This window comes from Parus major, chromosome Z (genome assembly GCF_001522545.3).
Source record: "Parus major isolate Abel chromosome Z, Parus_major1.1, whole genome shotgun sequence".
Lineage (NCBI taxonomy): Eukaryota > Metazoa > Chordata > Aves > Passeriformes > Paridae > Parus > Parus major.
Window position 1 is genome coordinate 16,713,036 of NC_031799.1, and position 26,205 is coordinate 16,739,240.

At 41.0% G+C, this 26,205-nt stretch overlaps 1 protein-coding gene across 2 annotated transcripts in view; it reads left to right on the forward strand.

Annotated features, from left to right (window-relative positions):
* The first annotated feature begins 11,147 nt into the window (after positions 1-11,147).
* Positions 11,148-26,205, forward strand: part of IL31RA (interleukin 31 receptor A) — a 33,578-nt gene continuing 18,520 nt past the window's right edge. Inside the window, exons 1-4 of one of the 2 annotated variants that reach the window (XM_015615154.3) lie at positions 11,148-11,409; positions 22,589-22,671; positions 23,204-23,500; positions 24,868-24,988. In XM_015615154.3, the coding sequence (XP_015470640.1) occupies positions 22,620-22,671; positions 23,204-23,500; positions 24,868-24,988 (470 nt within the window). In that variant the 5' untranslated portion in view covers positions 11,148-11,409; positions 22,589-22,619. The remainder of the gene's footprint in view (positions 11,410-22,588; positions 22,672-23,203; positions 23,501-24,867; positions 24,989-26,205) is intronic. The other variant, XM_015615155.3, reaches the window with a different exon arrangement.

Consider the following 26,205-nt stretch of genomic DNA (forward strand, 5'->3'; position numbering starts at 1 on the left):
ATTTTTGTAGACTGTAATTTTACTCCTATATATTACGCAAAAAGAATGAAGTCTTTATTGCGTACTTGGAAGTGAGCTGGAAAGACAGTATACTTAAATTGCAAATCATAAATAGTGGATGTATTTTATAACTCAGAGCAAAATATTCTGGGCAATATAACTCATTTTTAAGATCTTTGCATACATTCTGAATTTCACATAAATTGAGGGTGCTTTTGGATATCTGGCTGCAGTAAGTGCAGGTGAACTGTAAGTGTTGGAAGAAAAGCTGTAAGCTGATAAAACTTGCCCGTTTCTGTGAAGAGAAGTTGAAGAGTCACTTGTAACCTAAACATTTAAAGGAAACCTGGCTTAGCATTGTTTAAAGGACCTCTGAGTGTTTTTTGCTTTGTCTCCCATCGTATGACTTGAGAGTTGTGGTCAGGCAACAGAGGGAGTTCTGCAATGGTCACATTTTCTGTAAAACAACTGTTCTGTCCCCATTCTTTGTAACAATTCACAGAGAAAGGTGGTAAATGATGGCTGTTCTAGCATAGAACTGCAAACTGTCATGAAAAAATGGAGCCAGCCAGTCTGTAGAATGGTATTGAAATAACTCGATGAAAAGTCATGATTACTACTTTTTATGAGAGGATGAGTGTTGGAAGGACCAAGTCTGCTGTAAAGGAAGAAAAAAATTAGGAGGAATAAAAAATTGGAGAGCAATATTTGCAGAAAGATACAATATTCAATTTTGGTTTAAACTTTGTGATTCTTTAAATAAGTATCTGTATGAAAATATTTCAGTGTGATTTTCAGCTGGAGGAAAATGCTGATGAGGGATGTTGGGGTTGGGGAATGAAGTGCAGTCAGCTGCCAGTGTATTTTATTTTTGCACTCAAGTAATCTTACATGGAGAACCCATTGAAAAGTCTTCTTCGTTCAAGAGAATCCTGTTGTCCTGGTGGCAAGTCAGGGTAAATGTTTTTAAAAGTTCTTTGCTGAACTGATTTTTAGCCTGAGAACAATATAACCATGAACCTGAGATTCCATTTAGGTGATTCTACAACCTGTAGTTTGTGCTGAACTGGGGTCACAGTTTTTTTCTTAGCTTCTACCGCCAGGGTCATGTAAAGATGCTATTTGTATTGGAACTTAGTTCAAGATTGTCAAAAGTTCTTGGCAGACTAGTATTAAGAAATTACATCAAACCTTTCATTGAACAAACATGGATTTTTTTCTAGCTAAATTCAAGTTTTATGTGATACCTAAACATTGAAAACATGTGTTTTCTTTTAATGCCAGTTTGAGCACAAATTATGCCCAATTCTTGTCACTAAAGGAAAATATAAATCAGTGTGTTGGTTTTGCATGACCTAGTTTTCAGTAGTGGGGGAGCCACAGAGGTGTCTTCTATGAGAAGCTGCTGGAAGCTTCCACCATACCCAGCAGAGCCAATCCCTGATGGCTCTGAAGGTGGACATGCTGCTGGCCAAGGCTGGGCACATTAGAGGTGATGGTAACGCCTCTGTGATGACAGAATTAAGAAGAAAATCAAAACAAAGTTGGAAACAACATGCAGACACCAAGGTCAGTGGAGAAGGAGGGGGAAGAGGTGCTCCAGGTGCCAGAGCACAGATTCTTCTGTGGGCCATGGTGAAGAAGACTGTGGTGAAGCAGTCAGCTGTGCCCCTGCAGTGCATGGGGATCCACAGGGAATGCAGAGATCTGCCTGCAGCCCATGGGAGGTGCCGAAGCAGTCAGCTGTGCCCCTGCAGTGCATGGGGATCCACAGGGAATGCAGAGATCTGCCTGCAGCCCATGGGAGGTGCCGGAGCAGGCAGATGCCTGGAGGAGGCTGTGATCCAGTGGGAGACCCAGTGAAGAGAGTGGCCCTGCTTCCAGGCTGGAGCAGCCTGTCCTTGGAGGACTGCACCCTGTGGAACAGTGACCCATGCTGCAGCAGTTTTGGGACCACTGTGTGCCTGTGGGAGTGACTCATAGTGCAGCAGTTTTGGGAGGACTGCTCTCATGAGAGTGTATCCAGACTGGAGAAGTTGATGGAGAACTGTCCCCCATGGGAGGGACCCCTCAGTGTAGTAGGGGAAGGAAAAGACTCTTCTCCCACAGCAGCAGAAGAAAATCCTTGGGTGATGAACTGACCAAAACCCCCATGCCCTCTCCCTTGCACTGTGTGTGGGAGGGAGGGGTCATGGGAAGGTATTCCTAAGGGCTTGCTTCCCACTGTCTCCTGATTTTGTTAGTAATAAATTCACTTTGTACCTTAAAGCCAAGCCTGTTTCACGCTTGGAGTGTTTTCTCCAGGTTCTTAACTCATGAAGCCTTTGTTAATTTTTTTCTCTTATCTGCCCAGCCACGTTGTGGTAGGTGAATGAGCAGCTTTCTTGGGTGCCTGGCGTTTGGCAAGCATCAAACTGGAACAGTTAGTAATTTACAGCCTTTGATCTGGATCTGTCCATGTGCTATGGACAAGTTGTAAAGAATCTGGAGGTAGTTGCTTTATTCCGCTAAGTTTTCACAGTATGCTTAACTTTACTGATTAGGGGCAGCATCGCAATTCAAAAATTATGGCCATAAGAATTGACGGACTGTAAAAAAAGAGTTCTGAAAAACAGAAAGAAAATAGAATGTCTGCAAAAGTAATACTAGGCCCAGAGTATTTTGGCAGATAGGAAAGCAGACCATAGTCTGCTGAAGACATAAACAGTCTATTCTGAAAACATCTTTCATTACAGGAATTACCATTCACCTACAGATTAGCTTTAAAAATACCAAAGAATGGGCCCCTCTCTCTTCACTGACCTCAGTTAAAGAGCTGGGAACAAAAAGCAAGCTTGTGGAGTATTTTCAGTGTGTTAGTTGGCTTTATGCAAAATCTATTCCTCTAAAATAAAGTGTAAGGCTTCAATGTTAGGTACTAACAAGGTTTTTTTCTGTTAGCCAAGTTTAGTAATTTTAATGTGCTGTCCAGCAGTTCTAGGAATTCCCTGGTGACTCAAGAGGAGGATATTTGACATCTGTCACAACTTCAGTGACACCATAAATGGACGTGTTTTGGTCAGATACGGATGTCTGTACATCATCCTGTACTTCAGAAACTGTGAAAATACTACTCTGTTGTTGGAAATTTTACTTTTTTATGTGACTTGTATTGCGTGTGGTTACTGTCAGTCTTTGGTAATAACATTTCTTATGAACCCTCAGTTATTTGAGGATTTTATGGTACGGTTGTTTCTATGTCTTAACTCCACTAATAAGCAACAGCAGATGAAATCATTTGACTATGGAGTATGGACCAAGGACGTGGGAATCTTTTATGTTAGCACATTCTCTTCAAATTTATCAGATACTTGTATTTTTTCTAAATAGCTTAAGGAAAATGTTGAAATCAGTAGAACTAATTCTGGACAATAATTCAGTAGTGCTTGAAATATAAACATTAAATGTCTTTTATGCTGTTTATTTCAAAGTAACTATGATACAGTCTTCTTACTTCTAAAGGCAATGAGTTTGGCTTTTATTTCTTTTTATTAAGCAGAAAAAATAATCTTGTAGAAGGACACTTAGAGGAGCTATTTTGCATTCAAGACTGGGGGGGCAATCTCTTCGTTCAAAGTTGACTAGACAAATTATTTGAGAGCCAAACTGCTGAAAATGTCTTCCTCTTTATGTTTCTAAATAAACCTGACTTACCTGTCTGAAGAACCTGATACCCTTATATAAGTAAGAATGATAATTTGCTTTCTCACTGTAAATGTACATGTTGTCTGATACTGTCTTAAAAAACTGTGGACAGTTGCCAGAGCGGCCAGGATGGCAGGAGTGCTGTGACCTTCCTGAAGAAGCATCCCGAGAAGAATGGCTTTCAGAGGCACAGGCATGTCCCTTTCCTGGCTGGGCAAGCAGTGTCCAGCTTGGCAGTAGCTTCTCCCAAGCAACACAGGGAAGAAAGGATTGGAGCTCTGGCTAATGATTCCACAGAGAAATCAGCCTTTATTAGACCAGGTCCTCCCACAAACGGAGCCAGCACATAAGCTCTCTCAACTGGGAAAAACTGGGGTAGGTATAGGGAAGGTGAGGGGTGGGGAGAAAACAGTGACCAATCGGATGCAGGCACAGGGGCGGAGAGTAAAGGGAAGAGCCAATGGTGAACCAGAGATTAACATAGGATTGCAAAGGTCTCTGGGGGAGAAATTTTGCTCTCCATAAAAACAGGGTCTGTGGATCATGGATGAGCTCTCCAAGGGAGTACAGCAAAGTCCCTGTTGGCCTCCACAGACAGTGGCTGTATGTAGTCAGCTAATTTCAGTGTCATATGAACTTGTCATTCTTTCTGCTGTGCAATATGATCAAGCAGGATTTCCTTGCACTGTTTCTTTTTCCTCCTTCTTTAACCAAGTCAGCTTTTAAAATAGTTTTCAATACCCAATCCTTAAATATCTCCCAACTTTAAAGAATGCTGTGCTTTGCTCATCCTCCACTCTTCAAAATGAAATATGCATGGTCATAGGAAATGGGATGGTTGTTGACAAAGACTTTGTGTCCTGGAAAGATGAATTATGTTTATGCTGGAAGAAGTTGACTCAACTTTGGCTTCTTACTGCTTTTCCCTCTACTACTAGTAGCAGGGAGATGAAAACAGGCAGATGATTTCTCAATAATTCTTTCTCAATAATTCTTTGTCATCATCAACTCTGCCCCTCCATTCCTGCTGCTTAAAAATACTGGGGTTTCTTCCTTTAGGATCATGATCATGTATCAGTTGAAACTGAATCTATTCCTGTAGCAGTATTTTGTGGGCTTCTTGGTCTAAATATGCCAGTCAAATTAAATTATATTGAATACCTGTGTTTCCTTAAGAGGTTCTGTAATTCAGTAAAACATATAAAGTCATATGCAGCATACACAAATGTACTAAGCAAAGAAACATTCTTCACCAGAAGAAACTAATTTCTGAGCTTGCAATATAAACTTTTTCTAGTAGTTGATTAGCTCATTTAGAGATCACTTCTAGAAATTAAAATACTTGCTTTATTCACGTTTCCTGTCTAGAGTGGTGTAATCCACCCTCTCTAAACCACTTTAGGAATTTTTGTGCATGTAGACTACAAGTACAATATATATGATTTAGGAATACAAAGCAGTGGTTTACTAGAAGGTATAGGTAACTGGCAGCATGTTAGTCTTGACTAAATGCTAGTGTACCCTTCATAAATAATCTGACAATTTATGAGGAAAAACCTGACCTCAGACCACAGCAAAAAAATGCCCAGATTAAACAAGTGAAGACATAGTGTCCTGATTCCTTGGAAGGTACAATTGTGGGTAGCCAGGTAGGAAAGAGAGGAGCTCAAATCATTCTATGAATCCTTTATAGGAATTTTAGAGACTTAAAAGCAAGTAACGTGTCTAAAACATTTTCTAAGCTGTTTTTCCTGTTCCAGATATGTGGTGCCCTAGTCAGTACCTGCAGTGTCTCAAATTCAAGTTGGTCAAGCTTTGTACTGTAACTCCTCTCCAAGCTATGGATATTTAATTTTATAGAAAATAGTTGTACTTCCATATTGTAGTCTTCAGTCACCAAGATTTACCTCAGATTTGCAGGTTAAAGATTCATTAGTGAAATGTTTTACCTCTCACTATTTTCGACTCTGAAAAGTTTCACCAAGCACTTAGTGTTGCCTACCTGTAATAAAACCTTTGGCATAGTTTCCCACAGCATTCTCATGGAAGACCTGGCAGCAGGATTTGGATTGAGCAGGTGGGTAAAAACTTTCAGGATGTCCAGGCCTTGAGAGTGGTGGTGAGTGGAGTAAATATCCAGCTGGTGGCTGGTCATGGGTGGGTTCCCCTGGGTTCAGTACTGGGAGAACCTCTGTTTAATATATTTATTAATGACCTGGATGAGGGAATGGAGTGGACCCCCAGTCAGTTCTTGGGTGGAACCAAACCGAATGGGAGTGTTAATCTGCTGGAGGTCAGTAATGCTCTGCAGAGGGATCTGGACAGGCTGGATCAATGGGCTGAGGCCAATGGTGTGAGGTTCAACAAGGCCCAGTGCTGGCTCCTGCCCTTGGGTCACAACAACCCCAGGCAGTGCCACAGGCTGGGGCAGAGTGGCTGGAAAGGAGCTGGGGGTGCTGGTGGCAGCAGCTGAACATGAGCCAGGCTGTGCCCAGGTGGCCAAGAAGGCCAATGGCATCCTGGCCTGGCTCAGCAATAGTGTGGCCAGCAGGAGCAGGGCAGGGATTGTCCCCCTGTCCTGGGCACTGGTGAGGCCACACCTGGAGTGCTGTGTCCAGTTCTGGGCCCTGACTGCAGGAAAGACACTGAGGGGCTGGAGTGAGTGCAGAGAAGGGCAGGGGAGCTGGGGCAGGGTCTGGAGCACAAGTGCTGTGAGGAGCAGCTGAGGGAGCTGGGGGTGTTTAGCTTGGAGAAAAGGAGGCTCAGGGGTGACCTTATGACTCTCCACAACTGCCTGAAAGGAGAGTGTGGCCAGGTGGGGGTCAGTGTCTTCTACAAGGCAGCCAGTGACAGGATGAAAAGAAATGGCCTTAATACCAGGAGACGTTGAGGTTGAGTATCAGGGAGAAGTTCTTCATGGAAAGGGTGATTAGGCATTGGAATAGGCTGGCCAGGGAGATGTCAAAAAACTCCTGGACATGGCCCTTAGTGCTGTGGTTTAATTGACAGAGTGGTGTTTGATCAAAAGTTGGACTGAGTGTTGGAACGTCTTTTCCAATGTTAATAATTCTGTGGTTCTATGACAAGTGAAAAAGGCCTTAGATTGCATCAGGGGAGGTTTTCCTTTGTTTAAGGAAAAACTTAAGAAATTAGTCCTTAATCATTGGATCTGGCTCCTCAGGTTGGTGGTGGAGTTGCAGTACCTGGCATTGCTTAAAAATGAACCAGTATAGCATTTTGTGATGTGATTTAGTAGGGAGTGGTAGGTGTAAGAGAAGAATATCTGTATGATAAACTCATCTACATAGCCTCTTTCTGTGTTCTTTGTAAAAGTTTATGTGAGAAAGTTACTTGATTGCAGGTGCTTACTGCAAACTTCTGCAGCTCTCCCTTCATAGTGACTCTCTTCCAAGACTAACTCATGCTGATTGAAGTTGTCATAAAGAGTCTGCTCACTGTGTTCTTGTGGTGGAAAATTACAATAAAATGCACTTTGTAGTCGTGCTATTAAAGCCACATGGGATTTTCAGCAATTCCTTTAGCCTGTTTGTACTAATGGGTTTAAATAGGTTTTGCTGCTTTTGCAATTGTAGTAAAAGGCTTGAGAATCTTAAATTACCATAGGATGAAAACATATAACAGATTGCAATTATAGCTGTTGTCATGTTGCAATGCTGTGATGGAAGATGTGACAGGAAGGAAGTATTGCATAGTTCTCTATTCTGAAATTGATAACAGCCTTGTGGCCTTCTTAGCAAAACACCTGATTCCTTTCTTGAGGAGTAAATCTTCTCTAGAGTATGGATGAGGAAGGTTCACAAATAATTGCACTTGGGCATTAAAACATTTCTGTGTCTACTAAATGTTGGTAGTTGCACACTGTACAACATAATAATTTGTACATTTCTTACGTGTTTTCTTAGGTTTGAGCAGTTTGTAGAGTCTGCCTCTGCGTGCACACTGTAGGGACGCTGACTTTAGGCACACAGTGGATTATGGTGGTCCTTTCTCTCTTCACCTATGCCTTTATCAAAAACACATTGCTCTGTGCTTATACAGTAGGTCAGGGAGTAACTTTAATTTCCATGCCAAATGTGTAATTTCCTAATAAAACTTTCTGACTGATTTTGGGCCATTTGACTCATTGTTCCTTTTGAGTGAGCACTTAGGTGCTTCCTGCCCCTTAACTGTGGGTTGTCACACCCATTATTGTTGCTTTTTCAGTGATATGTTACATAAGTGTGGACATTGCGTTGCATTTAAACTAAGGCTTTAGTCATAAACCAGTAATTTAAGAGCATGGTTTTGAGGGTACTGCTATTGTTTAATTTTTATGTTACACTAAAGTGAAATTTAAGAATGGCATAGTTAATTTTTTACCTGTTAAATGCAGCCTTGCATGGAGTTTGATGCTAGATTTCTAATGACAAGCTACTCATTGAAAAATGGAGTTATGCATATTTGGAAATTGATATCAAAATCAGACTGGTTTCACTGGATTTTTTTTCCCCTATGAATAAAATCACTAGGGACTAGAAGGACACTCATGGTTTTTGTGTTTTGCAGTATCATAAGTCATTGAAAGTCTATTGTCATGCCCTCCTCTTTACATTTAGAGGACTGAAGTGGTTCAAGTCATTGGCACAGGTGGAAATCAGCCTAATGAGTTTCTTGGTTAAAACCAACTCTGCAACTTCCTGATATAAAATTCAGTATACATTTTCCATCAAAACAGCTTTTGCTAAGACTGCACAATTAAACACTGCAAGGTCAGTCTGCAGACTGGTCAATGAAAATGCACCTCATTTTTTCCACTGAACTACAAAATTCAAAATTCTATGTTCTGTGCCACTGTTAATACAGGCTCACTGTAATTATACAGTGGTCATTAACTTTATAGGGTGTGGTCATACATAATATAGAAAATAAATGTTTCTTGAAACTGAACAACTAAGAGTAACAAATCAGTTTGCAATGAGGGTCAGTTTTTTAGCAGTAGTTCTGCAGTCTCCTGTCTCACCCTGCCAACAGAGACAGTAGAAATGCTTCTCTTCAGGATCAGCTGATCGCTGGAACAGTTACCCCTGAATCACCAGTCCAAACAATACTGATAGAGAGGCATCAGCAATGAAAACAGCTGAGTCCTTCCACAGAAGGCACTTCCTTCCTTGTGTTTTAGGAACAGTAGTAGCTTCACTTTGCTCTCACCCTAAGGATGGAGGAGTTAGTTCTAGAGCAAAGTGAATAAAAAGTTCTTCATGGGCAAAGTGGATAAAAGTGTCTATGTGTCTGCGTGTGGCTATGGAACAATTCTTTGGCAGGATTTCTATTGTACTCTAAAGGTTTCCTGTCTTCTGTGCCAATCACTTTTCGTAAATGACATCACTTTAATATGATGTTTTTCTCTTTACTATTCACTTGCTACTAATGGTAGTAGCTGAAACAGTTACTGATGCTATCATTAAGTGCCCTCTGCATCCTGGAATCTCTTAAGTGCTACTGTCCAGTCCACAACCAAACATTTAAGTCTGTGGAAGCCTTAATGTAAACATGTACATCACCATGAGGCAGGCAGACAGATGACTCAAGGTTTTTAAAAGTTAAACAGATGTCTAATTAGTCTGTTAGGTCTGGTGCAGCTTTTCATGATTTTGAAAGATTGAGCAGTCAACTTTCAATGTGTCAGTGAACTCGATGTATTAATCTGTGAGAACAGGCAACTAATCAGACCTAGTATAGAATAGAGGTTCAATAATTAAACATAATTAAGGGTCAGGTCCTGCCCTTTCTTATATTCTCACTAAAGGAAAAAAATCTGGTATACCAAAGAGCACTTAGGTTACAGTTTACGTCTGATTCTTTTCAACTGCATTTGTTTCATCTGTTACCTCATAGTAAAACAAATGCAAGTTTTCAAAAATATCACTATGCATGCTAATACGTACTTATTAAATAGCAAGGGGAATTAAAAATTGTGAAAAACAGAGTTCACTCCTTAGAATTTTAAAAATTTTAGTAAAGGATAAAAGAAGGACAAACAACTTATCCTGCACTGGGGTGCTTTTGGCGAACAACCAAAAAGCATGGAGGTAGCTTAAAATCATGTTTGCTATATACAGTAACTTTGCTGCATATTCATTAGCTTATACATTATTTAAGCATTCCTTTGAGTTTTTCATGTTCTAGGAGCTCTTGTTTGGTTTTAACTTCTGTCTTGTCTGCAGGACATTCTGTAAATTAGGTATTTTATTTCTTCCTGTAGTTTTATCCTATTGGTTCACACTCCCTGATAGCACTGATAAGAGTTAGTAGATCTTTCTCAGATTCCTTGCTCTGTTTTTTGTCACTGTTATCACTTGAAGAGGCCAGTCTGCAGATGTAAGAAACAGAATAATTGCTTTACATTATTCTCTGAGTTAGTTATTTGGAAGTATTTTAGTCTCTATTTTAACATTTTGCTAAAGTCCATGATATAATCTATTTATCACACTTCTATTTGTAAGAACTATCCAATGCATACTTAAACCGTCAGATTATACAAAGCAGTTAAAAGTATGTAGAAGTTGTACTATATCAAAATACTTCTGATGCAAAAAGCTAGTCTGTGAATGTGAAAGCCAATATTATTTTATCATCTATAACAAAAAACATTTTAAAGCAGTTTGCAGTGCAGCCTCACAACGAGGTTATGGTTGATGGGAGATGGCATTTTGAATGAACATCATTCAAAAATAAAAAGGTAAGCAAATGGGCTACCTGTCTGAATCTGATGACTAGCTCTAAAGAGGGTGAAGGCTAATGAATGATCTGGAAGCTGGAGTGGATGTTGAGCTTGTGTGTTAAAATAGTCTGAAAGAACCTGAGCTGCACAAGCCATGGAAGTTGAAATGAGTCAATCTGTAGCTTCTCTTGTGTGTGACACTAGTGCAGGATAAACAATTTGTTGTCTGTAATGGATCTCTTCCTGAATTAGGGCCAACTGGTGTTACTGATTGCATTATTAAAATTCAGTATCTGTTCTCGGAGAGTGTCTGCTTAGCGAGGCCTCTCAGTGCTTAATAGGAGACCTGTAACTAGGGACTTTGGATTTCCATTTACAAACTTCACAGCATCTTAATTGCAAAGTTCCTTCTGATTTTCAGTCCCGTTATTCCTTATTATGTTCGTGATGACCGCAGTCTTCTTCCAAGCCATTAAGTGGAACACATTTGTTAGTTTTAAAGGGGATCACACTTGATTTATTCCCCTGCCCGTGCCCTAAATGATGCATGAGGTGCTTACTCATGAGTGCTCCTGGGCGGTGGCTGCTCCCCAGCGCGTTTGTTTCTCTGCGCGTGTTTCAGCGATTTTAAGACGCTCTTGACTTCATTCCCCCTCACCACGTCCGCCCGCCTGGTTACCGCCCTTGGGGAGAGCGGCGTCCCCGCCCCGGCCGGCCCGGGAGGAGCTGGGGTGGCGGCGGGGCTGCGGAGGGCCGGCGGGGCGGCTCCGGGCACGGGCGGCTGTCGGGGCTCAGGGCTGAGATCTGCCCGCGGGGCCGTGCGGGGCGGCAGCCCGAGCCCGGCACCGCTAGTCCCAGCGCCGGGCCTGGGGGTCCTGCCCTGAAGAATTGCAGGAAGAAGCGTTCCTTGTGCTCAGCCCGCAACTTCCTATTTTGTCCGTCCCTTGGCCGTCGCGGGGAGGCAAAGGCCCCTGTTAAACCAAACGCCCGTTCTTGCAGCTGAGGTAAGTGAAAAAGACGTTTTCAGAAGAGGTCTCTCTGCTCATTTTCATTTATATGAAACGTGTCAGAGTGTGAAATTCTTCCCCGGACTGTTACTTGCGTGGATCTCTTGCAGTGAAGCGCTTGCATTCGCATCTGTCCATGCGTTCATCCCAGACTTGGGGCAGGATATGCTTCTGTGTCTCTTCGGGCCAAAGAGATCATTTTGGTTTCTTTCTTTCAAGTCCACGAGATAGTAAGAATTGAAACTTTCTGTTTAGCTCGTTGCATTCGTCTGATTTTGTAAGGAATACAAAATACAGCTGCTTGGCAGTGGTTTTCCTTGTGTGTGTGTAATGGTTAAGAGTAAGCTCTCAAAATGTTTGCTTTGTATGCAATTACCAAAGGAAGGAAAAACCCTTACTTAATTTTTCTCTGCTTATTTTGTATTCACTCAGATTTTCTCAGAGTGACGTATCAGACTTAAATGCATGGGCCCCAGGTTTCTTCTATGCTTGCAGTTTTTGCCTTTTGAGGAAAAATACTTTTGTAATGTATTTGTCTCCGTATCCATCATGAGTACCATCTTCATGCACACATGCTTAAACTGGGGAAGTGTCACTTGGCTTCTCACCTGTAATGGATTGCTTGACTTGTCTTTTGGGAGTGGAGGGTCTGTGAGGAGCAGCTGAGGGAGCTGGGGGTGTTTAGCCTGGAGGAAAGCAGACTTGGGGAGACCTTATCACCCTCTACAACTGCCTGAAAGGAGGTGGTGAGATGAGGGTCTGTGTCTTCTCCCAAGCTGTAAGCAATGAATAAGGAAATTGCTGCAAGTTGCACCACAAAAGGTTTAGATTAGATATTAGGAAAACTTTCTTGCTAGAAAAAGTTGTCAAGCAGTGGAACAGGCTGCCTGGGAAAATGGTGGAGTCATCGTCCCTGGGGGTATTTAAAAGGCATGTCGATGTGGCATTTGGGAACGTGGGTTAGCAGTGGACTTGGCAGTGCTGGGTTAATGGTTGCACTTGATGGTCTTGAACCAAAATGATTCTGTTTAAAATAGTTGAAATCCAACTTCTAGACTCCATCTGTGAATTAAGAGATTGAGCAAGAAAATGTTTTCATGCATGAAGGAAGCTTTGTGTATTGGGCAAAAGAATGGAGTGGTCAGATTTTTCTGTCAGAGGCTAGTCAGTAGCTAAACAAGTTTCAAAAGGGATAAAAAGGGAGAAAGAAGTTTTGGGCTTATATTATAGAGGTTGCAGTGCTGAAGATTACAGGTACTGATTTCTCTATAATTATCATTTAAACCTGGGGAAATTTTGCATGATTTGGTGTTTGTAGGGGGCATTTTCCATTCAAAAATTACATACTAAGAGATGACAAAACATAAATGTGCTTAGTAGTGTTTGGAGCCTGATTTCTCACTACCATGCCATGTTCTGCCTCGCAGTTTTGATTAAGATCTAAAAGTATTGTTAGTAAAGTTTGCAGCATAGATGGTAAAGAAAAGCAGGATATATAACCTTTATGAGTTGATCTGAAGCAGCAGGGTTATGGTGCTGCAATGAGTCTGAGTTCATAATGTTTTCTAAAATACATGATTAAATACTCTTTTTCAGACATTTAATATATTACATGTACAGATAAGTTTCGGGGTTGTGGTAATCTTTTTTGAGTGTGAAGAAAGTATGCAAGTGAAGTTTTGTGCTTATTTTATTGTCTGTGGAGCATGGTATTACCTGCACTGTGTTCCATGTTCTTCCACTTGAAGCACTGGGTAATACAAGGATTATAACTATATTCTGCATTTTGGGGCTGTAGCTGATTCCATAACAGTCCAAAAACGTATTTGCTTTCTTCCAAAACATGTTTTGTTAACATTATTTAAGTAGATGTGTGTTGTACGTCTAGTTCCAGTCTTAGTTTGAAAGGCAAGACTGGAGAAGGTGAACTAGTGCTCTGAAATAGTAGAGAGAATCTTCCTTTTGATTTTCTGACAGATGTGTATTCTGTACAATACAGATTGAAGACACTTAAGATTGAAGCCGCTTTAATCTGACAAATGTAAAAGATTTTGATCTGGCTTTTCAGTGAGAGCTGTAAATTTCTTTAGAGTTCAGTGTATGGATCCTCCTACCCTGCCCATCCTTTTTTGCCCACCTAGTTGCTTGCCACACCAAAGACATCAACACAAAAGGGCACAAAGGTAGACATTGTCTAATAATGTCGTACTTGCTGAATCATCTGGTGCAAAATCATCTCTCAAAGTAGACCTGTGCAGCCCAGGTAGACTTTGTAGTCACACAGACAATGAGCCAAAGAAGGAGGCTTGCTCCAGGAACTCTCTTTAAACCATAGCTTGTCTGTTTTTCCTTTGTCAGTGAAAAAAGAACAGGGAAGGACAGTGCCTGAAAGCAGCATTATGTCTGGTAATATACCCAAAATTTAGTTCTAGTGATACTGATGACCTGACCTTTCCTTTAGTGAGTATTAGCAAATTGGATGTCAATGTGTGACCCATATGTAAAGATAAAGTAAATCTTGTTTTGCATTTGTAACTTTAAGCTTTTTCTGTAAAAGTACTGTTTCTTTTATGAGGTACAATACATGAATTAGTAAAAGAATATCTGTTTTGCAGCTTTTTTTATCTATCTGAGCATTTTGTGCTTTAAGATTTCTATAGAGACTTATTTGTTATGCTTGTTCAGAGAAGAATGACTAATATTCTTTTTTTTCCTATTAGTATCAAGCTTATGTGGTTAAAAATTTGATTTAAATTCCAATGTACAAATATTTAGTGTACTGCTTTATGAGAAAAAAAAAAAGGACTTTCCAGAATATGTTTTGCATCTGTAACTCCAGCATATACTAAGCAGAATAACTGTTATCAGCAGTTATTAGCAGAACTGACTTTTCCTGGTCCCTATGTCCTTCATAATTTTAGAACAAAAGTATCTTATCCTTTTGTGACTAGATTTGCTATTTAGAGACTGAAAGAGGAAAAATGCCTTTCCTGCTTTTTCAGTTTCCAGTTGGTTTGAAGTTTTTAAATGAACAAGTTGTTTGACATGATGGTGAAGAATTTGGTTTTTGTTTTTGTTTTTTGTGGTGTGTTTTTTTAGTTTTGGGGTTTTTTTTACGTTATGGTGCTTTTAGAACAAGTTTCTGTGGTAAACAGTTGATGCAGTATTTTGAGAGCCTCACCATGTGGCTCCTTCAGATATGTCTGTAAGCTTAGTAGTTTTCTGAATAGATATGCATTGTTTGAATTAATTTACTTTAAGTGGTGTTAGTAGATTATGATATCATTAAGTTTTCTGGTAGGCCATCATAATTTAAAATACATAAAGGTTTATTTTATAGAAAAAAATGCACGTAACACCTATTTAAAGGTGTTTCAAGTACTATGCATCATGCTCTGAGGTTTAACTGACTATTTTAAGCTCAGTTAAAGACTGTGAATTGTGAAATCAGTGTGACCAGCATCTTTGATCACAGTGTCTGTCATTTTTCCCATGGATGGGCATAAGTCATAGGGGTTAAAGAGTTGAAAGAAAAATAGTCTGTCCCTCAAATTTACTGCTTCTTCCATTAAGTTTACTTGTTATTGTCTTCTCTTGACCAATGTAGAAAACCCTCCATTTTCCTCTTGGGATGCTCACTGATACTCACCTTTGATGCAACCGATCATGAATCTGGTGCACCCTGTTACCAAAAAGTAAATATTTGAATAATTTTCCTGAAATGTCCTCTTTCCATCTAGGATTTCCCTAAGTGCAAATGGATTTGAATCTTGGAGTTCTGAAAACAGATGGTTATTGCTTTTCCAGGTGCATTTTGCAGAACATCGTGGTTGGGTGGCCCAAGGGGTAAGAGTGGAGGCTTAGGCTCCTGGCTTTCAGTGTTTGCTGGCTGTGGATAGGACAAGGTCTGTCTCTCCATGTAGCAGCCATCATGGGAGAGCTGTAGCAATGGATAGTAAAGACTAAATAAAAAGAGTGTCTATTCAGCTTCTTTCTTCCTTCATAGTTGTTTAGTAGAGTGACAGACGTCATAGGAAAGACTTTCCTGTCATGTTCCAGCAAAAATGTTAAAAATTGTTGAAGAGGACAAGAACAAAGAATAGTGCTGAGTGGTGCCACATCCAGTTGGCAGCTGGTTGTTAATGAGGTTCTTCTTGGGCCCCATTCTGTTCAGTGTCTTCATTGCTGATCCTCACAAGGGGATCAAGGGCACCCTCAGTCAGTTTGCAGATGAAACCAGGTTGGGCAGGAATTGATCTGCTGGAGGGCAGGAGGGGTCTGGACAGTTTTAAGGACTAAGGCCAGTGGTTTGAGGTTCAACAAGGCCAAGTGCTGGGACTTGCCCTTGGGTCCCAACCCCCACAGGCTGGGGCAGAGTGGCTGGAAAGGACCTGGGGGTGCTGGTGGCAGCAGCTGAACATGAGCCAGGCTGTGCCCAGGTGGCCAAGAAGGCCAATGGCATCCTGGCCTGGCTCAGCAATAGTGTGGCCAGCAGGAGCAGGGCAGGGATTGTTCCCCTGTATTTGGCACTGCACATGTGTCCACAAATGTTTCAAGGAAGAGAAAGGTTAAGGATAGTGTGGGCCCTCTTCAAAAGGAAGTGGGAGACACGAATTCCCTGGGCAAAGAAAAGGCTGAGGTTCTCAAGAACCTCTGCGCATAAGCCTTCAACAGCAAGTGTTCCAGCCATGTCAATCAAGTCAAGAAAGGTAAATGGAGGGAGAATGGGAGAATGAAAACCCTAAATCAGCTGTAGGAGAGGATCAAGTCTGAGACCATCTAAGGAACCTGAATGTGCACAAATCCATGGGATCCAATAAGATTCATCTGTGGGTCTGAGCGATTTGGCAGAAGAAGCTGCTAAGCTACTATACATAATTTTTGAAGCATTATGGCTATCAAATGAAGTCCCTGATGACTGAAAAATGGGGAACCATTGCCCTCATTTTAAAGAAGGGCAATGCAGAAGCCCCAGTCAGTCTCTCCTCTGTGCCAAGATCATGGAACAGATTCTCCTGGAAGCTGTGCTAAGGCACTTGGAAAACAGAGGTCATTGGTGACAGCAAACATGGCTTTACTAAGGGCAAACCATGCCTGACAAATATGATGGTCTTCTATGATGGGGCTACAGCTTTGGTGGACAAGGACAGAGCAACTCCCATTGGTTACCTGGACTTAAGCAAAGAATTTGATGCTGTCCCACTTGCCATCCTTGTCTCTATATTGGAGAGATGTGTATTTGATGGATGGTCCACTCAGTGGATAAAGAACTGGCTGCATGGACGCACAGAGTTGTGGTCAGCAGCTCATTGTCCACATGGAGACCAGTGATGAGTGGTGTCCCTCAGGGGTCAGTCCTGGGGCTGATACTGTCCCACACCTTTGTCAGTGATGTGGACAGTGGGATCAAGGGCACCCTCAGCAAGTTTGCTGATGACACTGAGCTGGGTGGGGCAGTTGACACAGGAGGGAAGGGATGGCACCCCCAGGGACCTGGACTGGCTTGAGAGGTGGGACCATGCAAACCTCAGGGAGTTCAGCAAGGCTGAGTGCAAGGTCCTACACCTGCATTGCAGCAATCCCAGCCACACCCCCAGGCTGGGCAGAGAAGTGATTGAGAGCAGCCCTGTGGGGAAGGCTTGGGGGTGGTGGCTGGTGAAAAACTCACCATGAGCCCACAGTCCTTTTCACATCCTGGGCTGCATCCAAAGCAGCATTGGCCAGCAGATTGAGGGAGGGGATTCTGCTCCTCTGCTCTGCTGAGACCCCACCTGGAGCACGGCATCCAGCTCTGGGGTCCCCAGCAGGAGGACAAGGAGTTGTTAGAGCAAGTGCAGAGGAGGGCCAGCAGGTTGCTGGGGGGACTGGAGCACCTCCCTATGAGGATAGGCTGAGCAAGTTGGGGCTGTTCAGCCTGGAGAAGAGAAGGCTGTGTGGGGACCTCACAGACACCTTCTGGTATCCAAAGGGCCCACAGGGAAGCTGGAGAGGGATTCTCTGACAGGAACTAGAGTGACAGGGCAAGGAGGAATGGGTACTGAAAGAGGGGAAATTTATATTAGATACTAGGAAGAAATTCTTTACTATGAGGGTGGTGAGACACTGGAACAAGTTTCTCAGGGAAGTTGTGGATGCCCTATTCCTGGAAGTGTTTGAGGCCAGGTTGGATAAGGCCTTGAGCAACCTGGTCTACTGGGAGGTGTTGCTGAACATGGGGAGGGAGTGTTAGGATTAGATGGTCTTTAAGATACCTTCCCACCCTTAACATTCTGTGATTCAATGACTCTATGACATGCTGTCTTTACATTTGTAGATGTGACATATTCTTTATTCTATTGCATCTTGTAGATGTCACATCTACACTGTGTACAGAGGCATGTAGTTCATGTAGTTAAAAACAATATTAAAATCAGATCTGAATGGAAAAAGGTCTTATGTCCTGAAAAGGAGAGGAAGGGCAATTAAGAAATGGTCTTAAATATAATATGGGGAAAAGCATGGCTTTGATGAATCAATTTTTTAATCACTTGAAGAAGACAGTTCTATTTATATTTGTTAAGTCATTAAAATTCGGGTTTTATAGGCATCTTTTAGTGAAACACTTATGCTCATACAGTGAAATTTTCACTCAGGCACGTTCTTTCATCACTTTCACATGTACAGCCTCTTCACTAAACAGCCAAAGGGCTGTTTTGTCATGTGTCATGTAGCAGTGTCCTGACAAGCACATAAGATTTGAGCAGCATGTCAAGATAGTGACCTGCTGAGTCACTACCTTGGTTTCTGGCAGGTAGTAACTAGGACCTGCCATGCCAAGTAAACAGCTGCTAATTGCTACTTAAGGAAGTGCAAGCAGGGGGACTGAACCAAATGAGCAGCTCACATCTGGGAGAAGTTGTGGAGGTCTCTCTCCCCAGTTCTCTCCTCTATTTCACCAATGCAGGTGCTTGTCTGATCATGTAGCAAGTTGCTTACATTTGCTAATGTAGTACAAATACTTTCTTTCCTTCGTTTTCTGCTGTTTTGGCAAGTGGAAGTAACTTACTGTGTGGCTAGAGAAGCACTAGAAGAGAGGAAAAAGGTATAGGATGGATACAGGATGAGGAGCACCAACTGTGTGTGTATGGAATCTTCGACTCTTTAAGGTTTCTGGCGTGCATGTGAAACTAGAATTTTTCAAAGGCTTCTAACTTGGTATTGCAGCCAGCGTGTTTATGCCTGTTCTTGTAGTGCTGTGCTCCACTGTGGTGGGATATGTCATGGTATGTGGTATTTTCAGCTTAAGCATTCAAAAATATTTTCATGATTTGCCAATACTTCTGAGTTCAAATTAGTTCCTAAAAAAGTATGGGATTACTGGAACTAGTTAAAGGAATATGATAAAAAATTTGGAAAAAATTGGAAACAGCTGAACTGTTTTGGTTGAAATGCAGCCTCTTCTGTCTCATATCCCTCAAAAATAGCAAATCCACATGTGTAGGATATCAGCAGAAGCTTTATCTCTTATTATGGGGAATAAACTAGGAGTTAGAGATGCACATGTGCCTGCAAAGCTGTGGTCTTGGCATAGTGGAGATGTGGGATGGTTCCTATGACAGGAGTGCTGGAATGGAAGGGTACAGGTTCTTTATGAAGGACAGGCAAGGGAGATGAGGAGATGGTGTTGTCTTTTATCCAGTGGCCACTGGGGAGCACAGAGCTCTGCCTGGGGACAGGTGAGGAGCTGACAGACCAGTGATGGGGCAGGGACAGGGGACAGGGACAAAGGGACATCATAGTGGAGGTCTGCTGCAGGCTACCTGACCAGGAAGGCTGAGCAGATGAGACTCTCTACAGACAGATTTGGGGAGCCTTGTGTTCATAAACCCTGGTGTTCATGGGGGTCTTCAACTTCCCCATCTCTCTGATTGCACAGCTAGACATGTGCAATCTAAGAGGTTTTTGAAATGTGTTGGTGGTTACTTCCATCTCCAAGTGGCAGTGGAGTCAGTGAGGAGAAGTGCTATGGTGGTCTGTGTTGTCCCCAACATGGAGGGGCTGGTGGGAAGATGAAGCTCAGGGGCAATCTTGACTTCCGTGACTGTGAAATGCTGGAATTTGATCAAGATCCTTAGGGCAGCAAGGACAGTAGGCTCATTATCCTGGACTCAGAGGAGCAGACTTCAGCCTCTTCAAGAACCTGCTTGGTAGAATATGATGGGATAAAAGCCTGGAGGGAAGAGGGGCCCAAGAGAGCTGGATGATACTCAAGATAATAATCTTTCTCAAGCTAAGGATTGATGCATTCCAACAAAGAGGAAGTTGGTCAAAAACACTGGGAGGGCTATTTGGATGAGCTCAAACACAAAAAGAAAGTCTATACCAAGTAGAAGCAGGAACAGGTAGCCTGGGAGGAATACAAAGAGCAGCCAGGGATCCAGTTAGGAAAACTAAGAGTCTTGATAGAATTAAATCTGGAGAGGGCCATGAAATGAAGGGCGATGAGAAAAGCTTCTGGTGTTGTGCTGGTACAGAATACTTGGAACAACTACTTTTTTTTATTGCCATCAATAGTGTAATCCATCTTTACTTCTTTGAGAGCAAAAACATACATCCTATATGAATAAGTAGTAATACATTTTGTTTATGTACTGGCTTTGTTTCTTGATGGAACACATCTTGCTACTGCGGTATTCTAGGAGTATGTCACTGGACAAACTCTTCCCTCATTTTTCTTTGTATCCCACATGTTCTTTTCATTTTTTTTCTCCTGTATTTTTTTACTGTCATAGCCTCAAAATTTATAAAATGCTTCTCAAGACAAACTTAAAATAATGTTTTAATTGATTGCTGACAGAAACTGAGTCCAAAGCATTCTTTTTTTCATGTTTTTCTCTTTTAGATTACTGTAAAGTTTATTTTTTTAAGAAAATCCAAGAAGTTTTTGTGGAAAAAAACATAGTGTGGGGTATAATCCGTACTGCCTATATCCCACTTAGATCTCTGTCCAGTAACCTGGTGCACACCTGCTTCCTGGCATTATCTGAACCTGTGGGAGCAGGAGATCCTTTATTGGGACTGAAAGCTACTGGTGTGCCTGTTTTAGAGAGATAGTACTTGTCTCCCACCTGGAGCCATCCTGAGACACAGGTTCAATGGGGAGCTGAAGTTCCAGGAAAATCTGAAAACCTAATGTGAAACATGGACCCTAGCTACCTGCAAAGTAGTAATGCCCACGTGTTGCTTATGAGTATAGTAACTAGAGCTGCATGTCCAGGAAGTAGGAACAGTGGGCTCTAGCCCCTCATGTGGTGAGGGCTTCTGACACCTCTGTTTTCTACAGGCTGATCTCTACTTACTAGCCAAAGGAGTAGTGTGGGTTGCCATTCATGCTGGAATTGGACCAATTTACAGGGATTCTTACAGACAAGCTGAGGAAGCAGGGGCTGGATGAGCAGTGAGGTGAATTGAAAACTGGCTTAATGGAGGGCAACCACTGGTGGTGTATCCCAGTGGGCAATACTGGATCCAGTCCTGTTCAACATTTTCATTAATGTTCTGGATTAGAACGCTCTGGCAGAGACTGTCTGCGGTGAGTTTGCTGATGACACGAAACTGGAAGGGGTGGCTAATGAACCAGAGGGTTGAGCTGCTGTCCACAGCGACCTTGGCTGGAGAAATGGGCTGGCAGGAATTTAATGAAGTTCAATAAGGAGAAGTGCCAAATCCTTCATCTGGGAGGTGCAACCCCAGACAGCCATACAGGGACCTGGCCAGGTGGAGGGCAGCTTTGCAGACAATGTTCTGGTTGTCCCTGACACCCGTTAGAATGTGAGCCAGCAATGTGCCCTTGTGAAAAGAATGCTGGTTTCCTGGGCTGTGTTAGGACTGCAACTAGTAGGTCAAGGGAAATGATCCTGTCCCTCTGTTCTGCACTGCTGACACATGCTTGGAGTATTTAGTCCAATTCTGGACTCCTGATAGCAAGAGAGACATGGACAGAGTTCAGGGAATATCCACAAGGACAGTTAATGTACTGGAGCATCTGCCATGTGGGAGCTGGAGCTATTCAGCCTGGAGAAGAGAAAGCTTCTCATCAGTGAGAGAAAGATTTCATCAGTACCTGAGGGGAGGGTGCAAAGAGGACATAGTGATCTTTCCAGTGACAGGACCAGAAGCAGTGGGCACAAGCTGAAACACAGTAGGTTCCTTCTGAACATCAGGAGGTACTTTTTTTTTGCTGTGAGAATGGGTGAGTACTGGAGTAGGTTACCCAGAGAGTTTGTGGACTCTCCGTCAAGGGACATCTTCAGAAGCTGTCTGGACATGGTCCTGGGGAGCTGGCTGTAAGAGGCCCTGTGTAAGCAGGGAGTTTGGATGGTCTGTAGAGGTCCCTTCCAAACAAACATTCTGTGATTCTGTAAGTGCTGACAGCAGCACTCAAGGCAAGAAGTGTTTGATTTTTGTAATTTTTTCTTACAGAACACTAGATTCTTCTGTCCTCCTAGAAGAAATCAGTCTACTACTTTGCTTTCCTCCTTCTTAACCTAGAGTCCGAGTTTTTTTTGGCTGGACAGTAGTTAAGTAGTTCTTTTCAAAAAGAAAGGCAAAGAGAGGTGCCTTCCTTTGTCTTCGCAGAGTGCACTCAGGTCTGTTCCAAGGGACACCTAACCAGGGAAAAAACAATATGAATTCACCCTCTTTTGGGTGAAAGGTGACCTGGACTGTTGTCCACATCCTGAACATTGCTTGACTGTGTGGTGGTGATGAACATGATAGGCAGATAATTCCTTCTCTTACAACAGCCTTCATTTTCAAAAGAATTTGCTAGATGAGTCTGCTTAGAAAAGACTAGGCAGGCTGAATGTCAAGTTAATGGAAGTACATTTCTTACCAGTTATTTACATGATCCTTGGAAGGTAAAATTCTTGTGTGGATTGGATTTCCCTCAGTGTTATAGGTGCCCTTATCTTTCTCTTTGTTATAGGAAATGTACACAACTTGTCTTAGTAAAATTGCATCAAATTTCTCCATTGTTCAGGTAAGTAACACTTAGACAAAGCAATACTTCACTTGAATACAAATGGGAAAAGCTATTAACATTATTAACTCTTGCACAAATCCTAACAAAGTACTAAAAGAGCATCTTCACTTTACTTTAAAAATAAACATTATTTTTATTTTTATTTTATGATAGCATTTTCTGCCCATACTTGTTTGAGAAGGAAATGTTCAGCAATTTGGTTTGGATGTTTGTCCTACTCTGCAGCTCTGTAGCAGGTATGTTTCTGGATTACTAGCACCTGTCTTGCCATAAGAAATTTTTCCAAAAGGTAAAATTTGCCAAATGAAATTTTGAAGAGTTCTGAAATATATTGCAGCTTTGTTGTAAATTTTAGCCTTACTGATTTAATGTATTTTTGGATATTGTAAGTAATAATGATAAATGCATGTAAGTTACATGCATATCTTTTATATATAGGAATGTTTTGTAAAAACAGGCTTGAAGTACAAACTTTTTTTTTTCTTCCTGTAAGTCTATTAATAAAGTATATGAGTGGAAACTTCCTCATTGGTTTTGTGAAGTTGTTGAAATACCACTCTAATGTAAACACCTATTGTAATACAGTAATTAATGTGAACTGCATTTTCAAGGAGCAGTGTCTGATTTCAGTGACTAACTGGGCATTTTATTTGATTTCTAAATGAAAAAGAAAATGAAATTATCTTTAGACAACAAAACAACTTACCATTTTTCCACTAGTATTTTAAGAGGTATATGGCTATGTGATGTCTTTGATTTTGTTTTTAGATGAAAACTCCATCAGAGATGCTGACATTTTTCCTTCATCTCCTGAAATTGAAAGAGGATCCTCCCTGGAACTATCTTGCGTTCTTAGAAAAAGCGACACACGTCAGAGAAATGCAAACCACATCATCTGGAAACTGAATGATGCATTGATTTCTCCAGAAGAATATAACATTGTGAATGAGACTGTATCTAATATAACCATCCATAATTTCACTTACAGCACAGCTTATGTGGAATGTCTCATGAAGTACTTGGACAAGGAACTACCTTTGGTTCACACAGTAGTTAAATCTGGCTGTAAGTAGAAAGGCAGAAAGAATAATCTTAACACTTTTTAATAACTTAATATAATAATTTTACTTCTAAAACAGCTACTTTTGGTTGCATTTTAAAATACATGTATTCAAGTATATATATATTTATATACGTATTATTTTTTTTTTTGAAATAGAGGATTAAATTACCAGAATTTCTTACTGACACAGGTCTGTAACCTCTCAGACCCTTTTGCCCAAATGAAGTTTTCTGTTGAGTTCCAAAGATAGTGTGTCTGTCCCTTTGGTTATATCTTCTTTCTAGACTAGCCAGCTTAAGCTTTCTCCAGAGACGATTTCCTCTCTAATCCTCTCTTCTAAAGAAATTATATTTACACTCTCTTACGGAGAATGTTAAAATATGTATATGAATTCTCTAATTCATTGAACAGATTAAGTCAAGATGATACTAGCAGGTGACTGGGCCTCCCATTCTAATAAAGAAAGAATAAAAGCAAAACATCTGTAGAAAAAAATCCAGCAAAAGCCTTGCTTGTCTGCCAAGCTTAGGGTGCTGTAAGCTTGTTGATAAAAACAAGATCTTTTGACAATTCTATTAGATGGGACAGAAAAATGCTGTTTTGAAAAGAGGGCTTTTTCAACTAGTTTATTTCACTGGGCACAGTTCTCTTCTTTTCTACTCCAATTTCTTCTAAGTAGTGAAGAAACTGAACTGTAACAAAAAAGTCTTTCAGGGTGTTACATTTTTATGGATGACTTCAGACTATAGAGATTGCAGAAGATTGTTTCCTTTGTGCTGTCTTGCTTTTAAGATTATGAGAGTCCAGAATTAGTGATCTCTTTGAGGTCACATAGATCTGTTTCCCTGGAACTTCGGCACTCTTGAGGCTGGGCAGGTTTCTCAGATTCAGGTCTTTCATAGGGTAAATAATTAGATATTTAGAGAGAGAACCAAAAGGAGTTCTGTCTGTCACAGAATGCCTTTTTATTGGTGCTTTTGCTGTTTGTTTTCCTCTTACTTTCTGGGCTCACCTTAAACTACAGATGTGTTTTAGGGGATAGATGGGGTATGTATATGCTTAGATGTTGAAGACAGTGTATGAAGTGGTTTGATATATGATAGTTAAAGAGTTACTGCCTTTAGACACACTTAGTAAGGTATTTCTGAGAAGTAATTGGAGAAAATCTCACTGTCTCCTCAGGGTAAGATTGAGTGGTTTTGATTTTCGCTTTGTGAAGAGTTCTGAGGGCAGAGAGGGATGATAAAATGAAGCACTATGAAGACACTGAATGAAGTTTGCCATAATTGCTTTTTGACCAACAAAATCACGTGTACATAAAGTTACTTCTACTGTTTTGTTTTGTTTTTTTTAACCTCGCTAATTGTAGTTCGTCCAGACATGCCAGAAAATATTTCCTGCATTTACTTCTATGATGTTAACCTTACCTGTACCTGGAGTGCAGGAAGAGAAACAAGTTTTACAACAAACTATACTCTTTACCGAAAACTGTAAGTACTAGAGATACTGGGCACTGGGCTGCTGGGGTGTGACAACCAGTTCTCTTCCTCTCTCATCCTGACTTCTGTTTAAAGAAAATTTGAAATCATCATGGAGATTGGAGTATTGGCATTTCTCAGTAATTTAAATGGGTTAATTCAGGGTTGGTAGTTGTTGAAAATACTTGCAGTCTGATACCTTTTTGGTGTGCTGTATAAAGGAAATAAGCATTCTTAATGAATATTCAGTAGAGAAATATATATATCAGAGTTGATGCTCACTTGTTCTTTGAAGTAACATTACTAGTGAGATTGAAAGTTGAGTGCCCATACTCACAAATGGAGAATGGAGGCATTTTATGGGAGAGTTTCCCAAAAACTTTCTATGTAATGAATTATCCTCATTTTGGGTGTGTAAAAAAGGTTGCTTTCTCATCTGCTTTAAAAAATTCCCATCAAAATTCATTAAACCACTGCTTTACTGCAGTATTCTGCTTGACTCCAGTAGTGTTTGACCTAGTGACCCTTGGAGTCATAAGGTTTCAGTGAAAAAATCCAGAGCTGTCCTTTTGGATTGCTTGGGGATTTCTTTTTACAAATACAAATTATGTGGTCTCATGCTTTCCAGTGTAAAAGCATAGATACTTGGTTCTTTCAATTTCTATTAAATTTTAAATGTTGGTTAGGAGCTTGCTTTTTCATAAGTAACTGTGAAAATGGTGAAATCAGTCATGTTCCAAGGCAGATCTCAGAAAGGATTTTGAAGGTGATAGCACAGATCTATCCCAGATGAACTTGTCAATCTGACCTTCATAGTGCTGCTTCTGTTGTAGTAGTAGTAGTAGTAGCGCTTTTTTTCTGCCTAACCAAGACTCCAAGTAATGCTGTTTCATGAAGATATTTCTAAAATGACTAAAGTTATTCTTGAGAATAGGAAGGAATTCAGACTCTGGATGGTACTTTTTCCATCTGGATGGTACTAGCACTATTGTGCTAGTGTATACTATCTTTTTAATTTAAATTGTGAGGTAGGGAAACCTCTTTAGTTTTATCTCCATTTTAGCTTTGATGTTTTAGTCTTCTACCCTTTTAATGTGTAACTTTCTTACTACTTCTGGTGTTTCTGTATTTTATAACTTAGCTTCATTTGTGAAGCCAGAAGCTAAAACAGCCTTTGAAAGCACATTTCAATATTATTCCTTCCTGTATAAGCACAGACTTTTTATTAG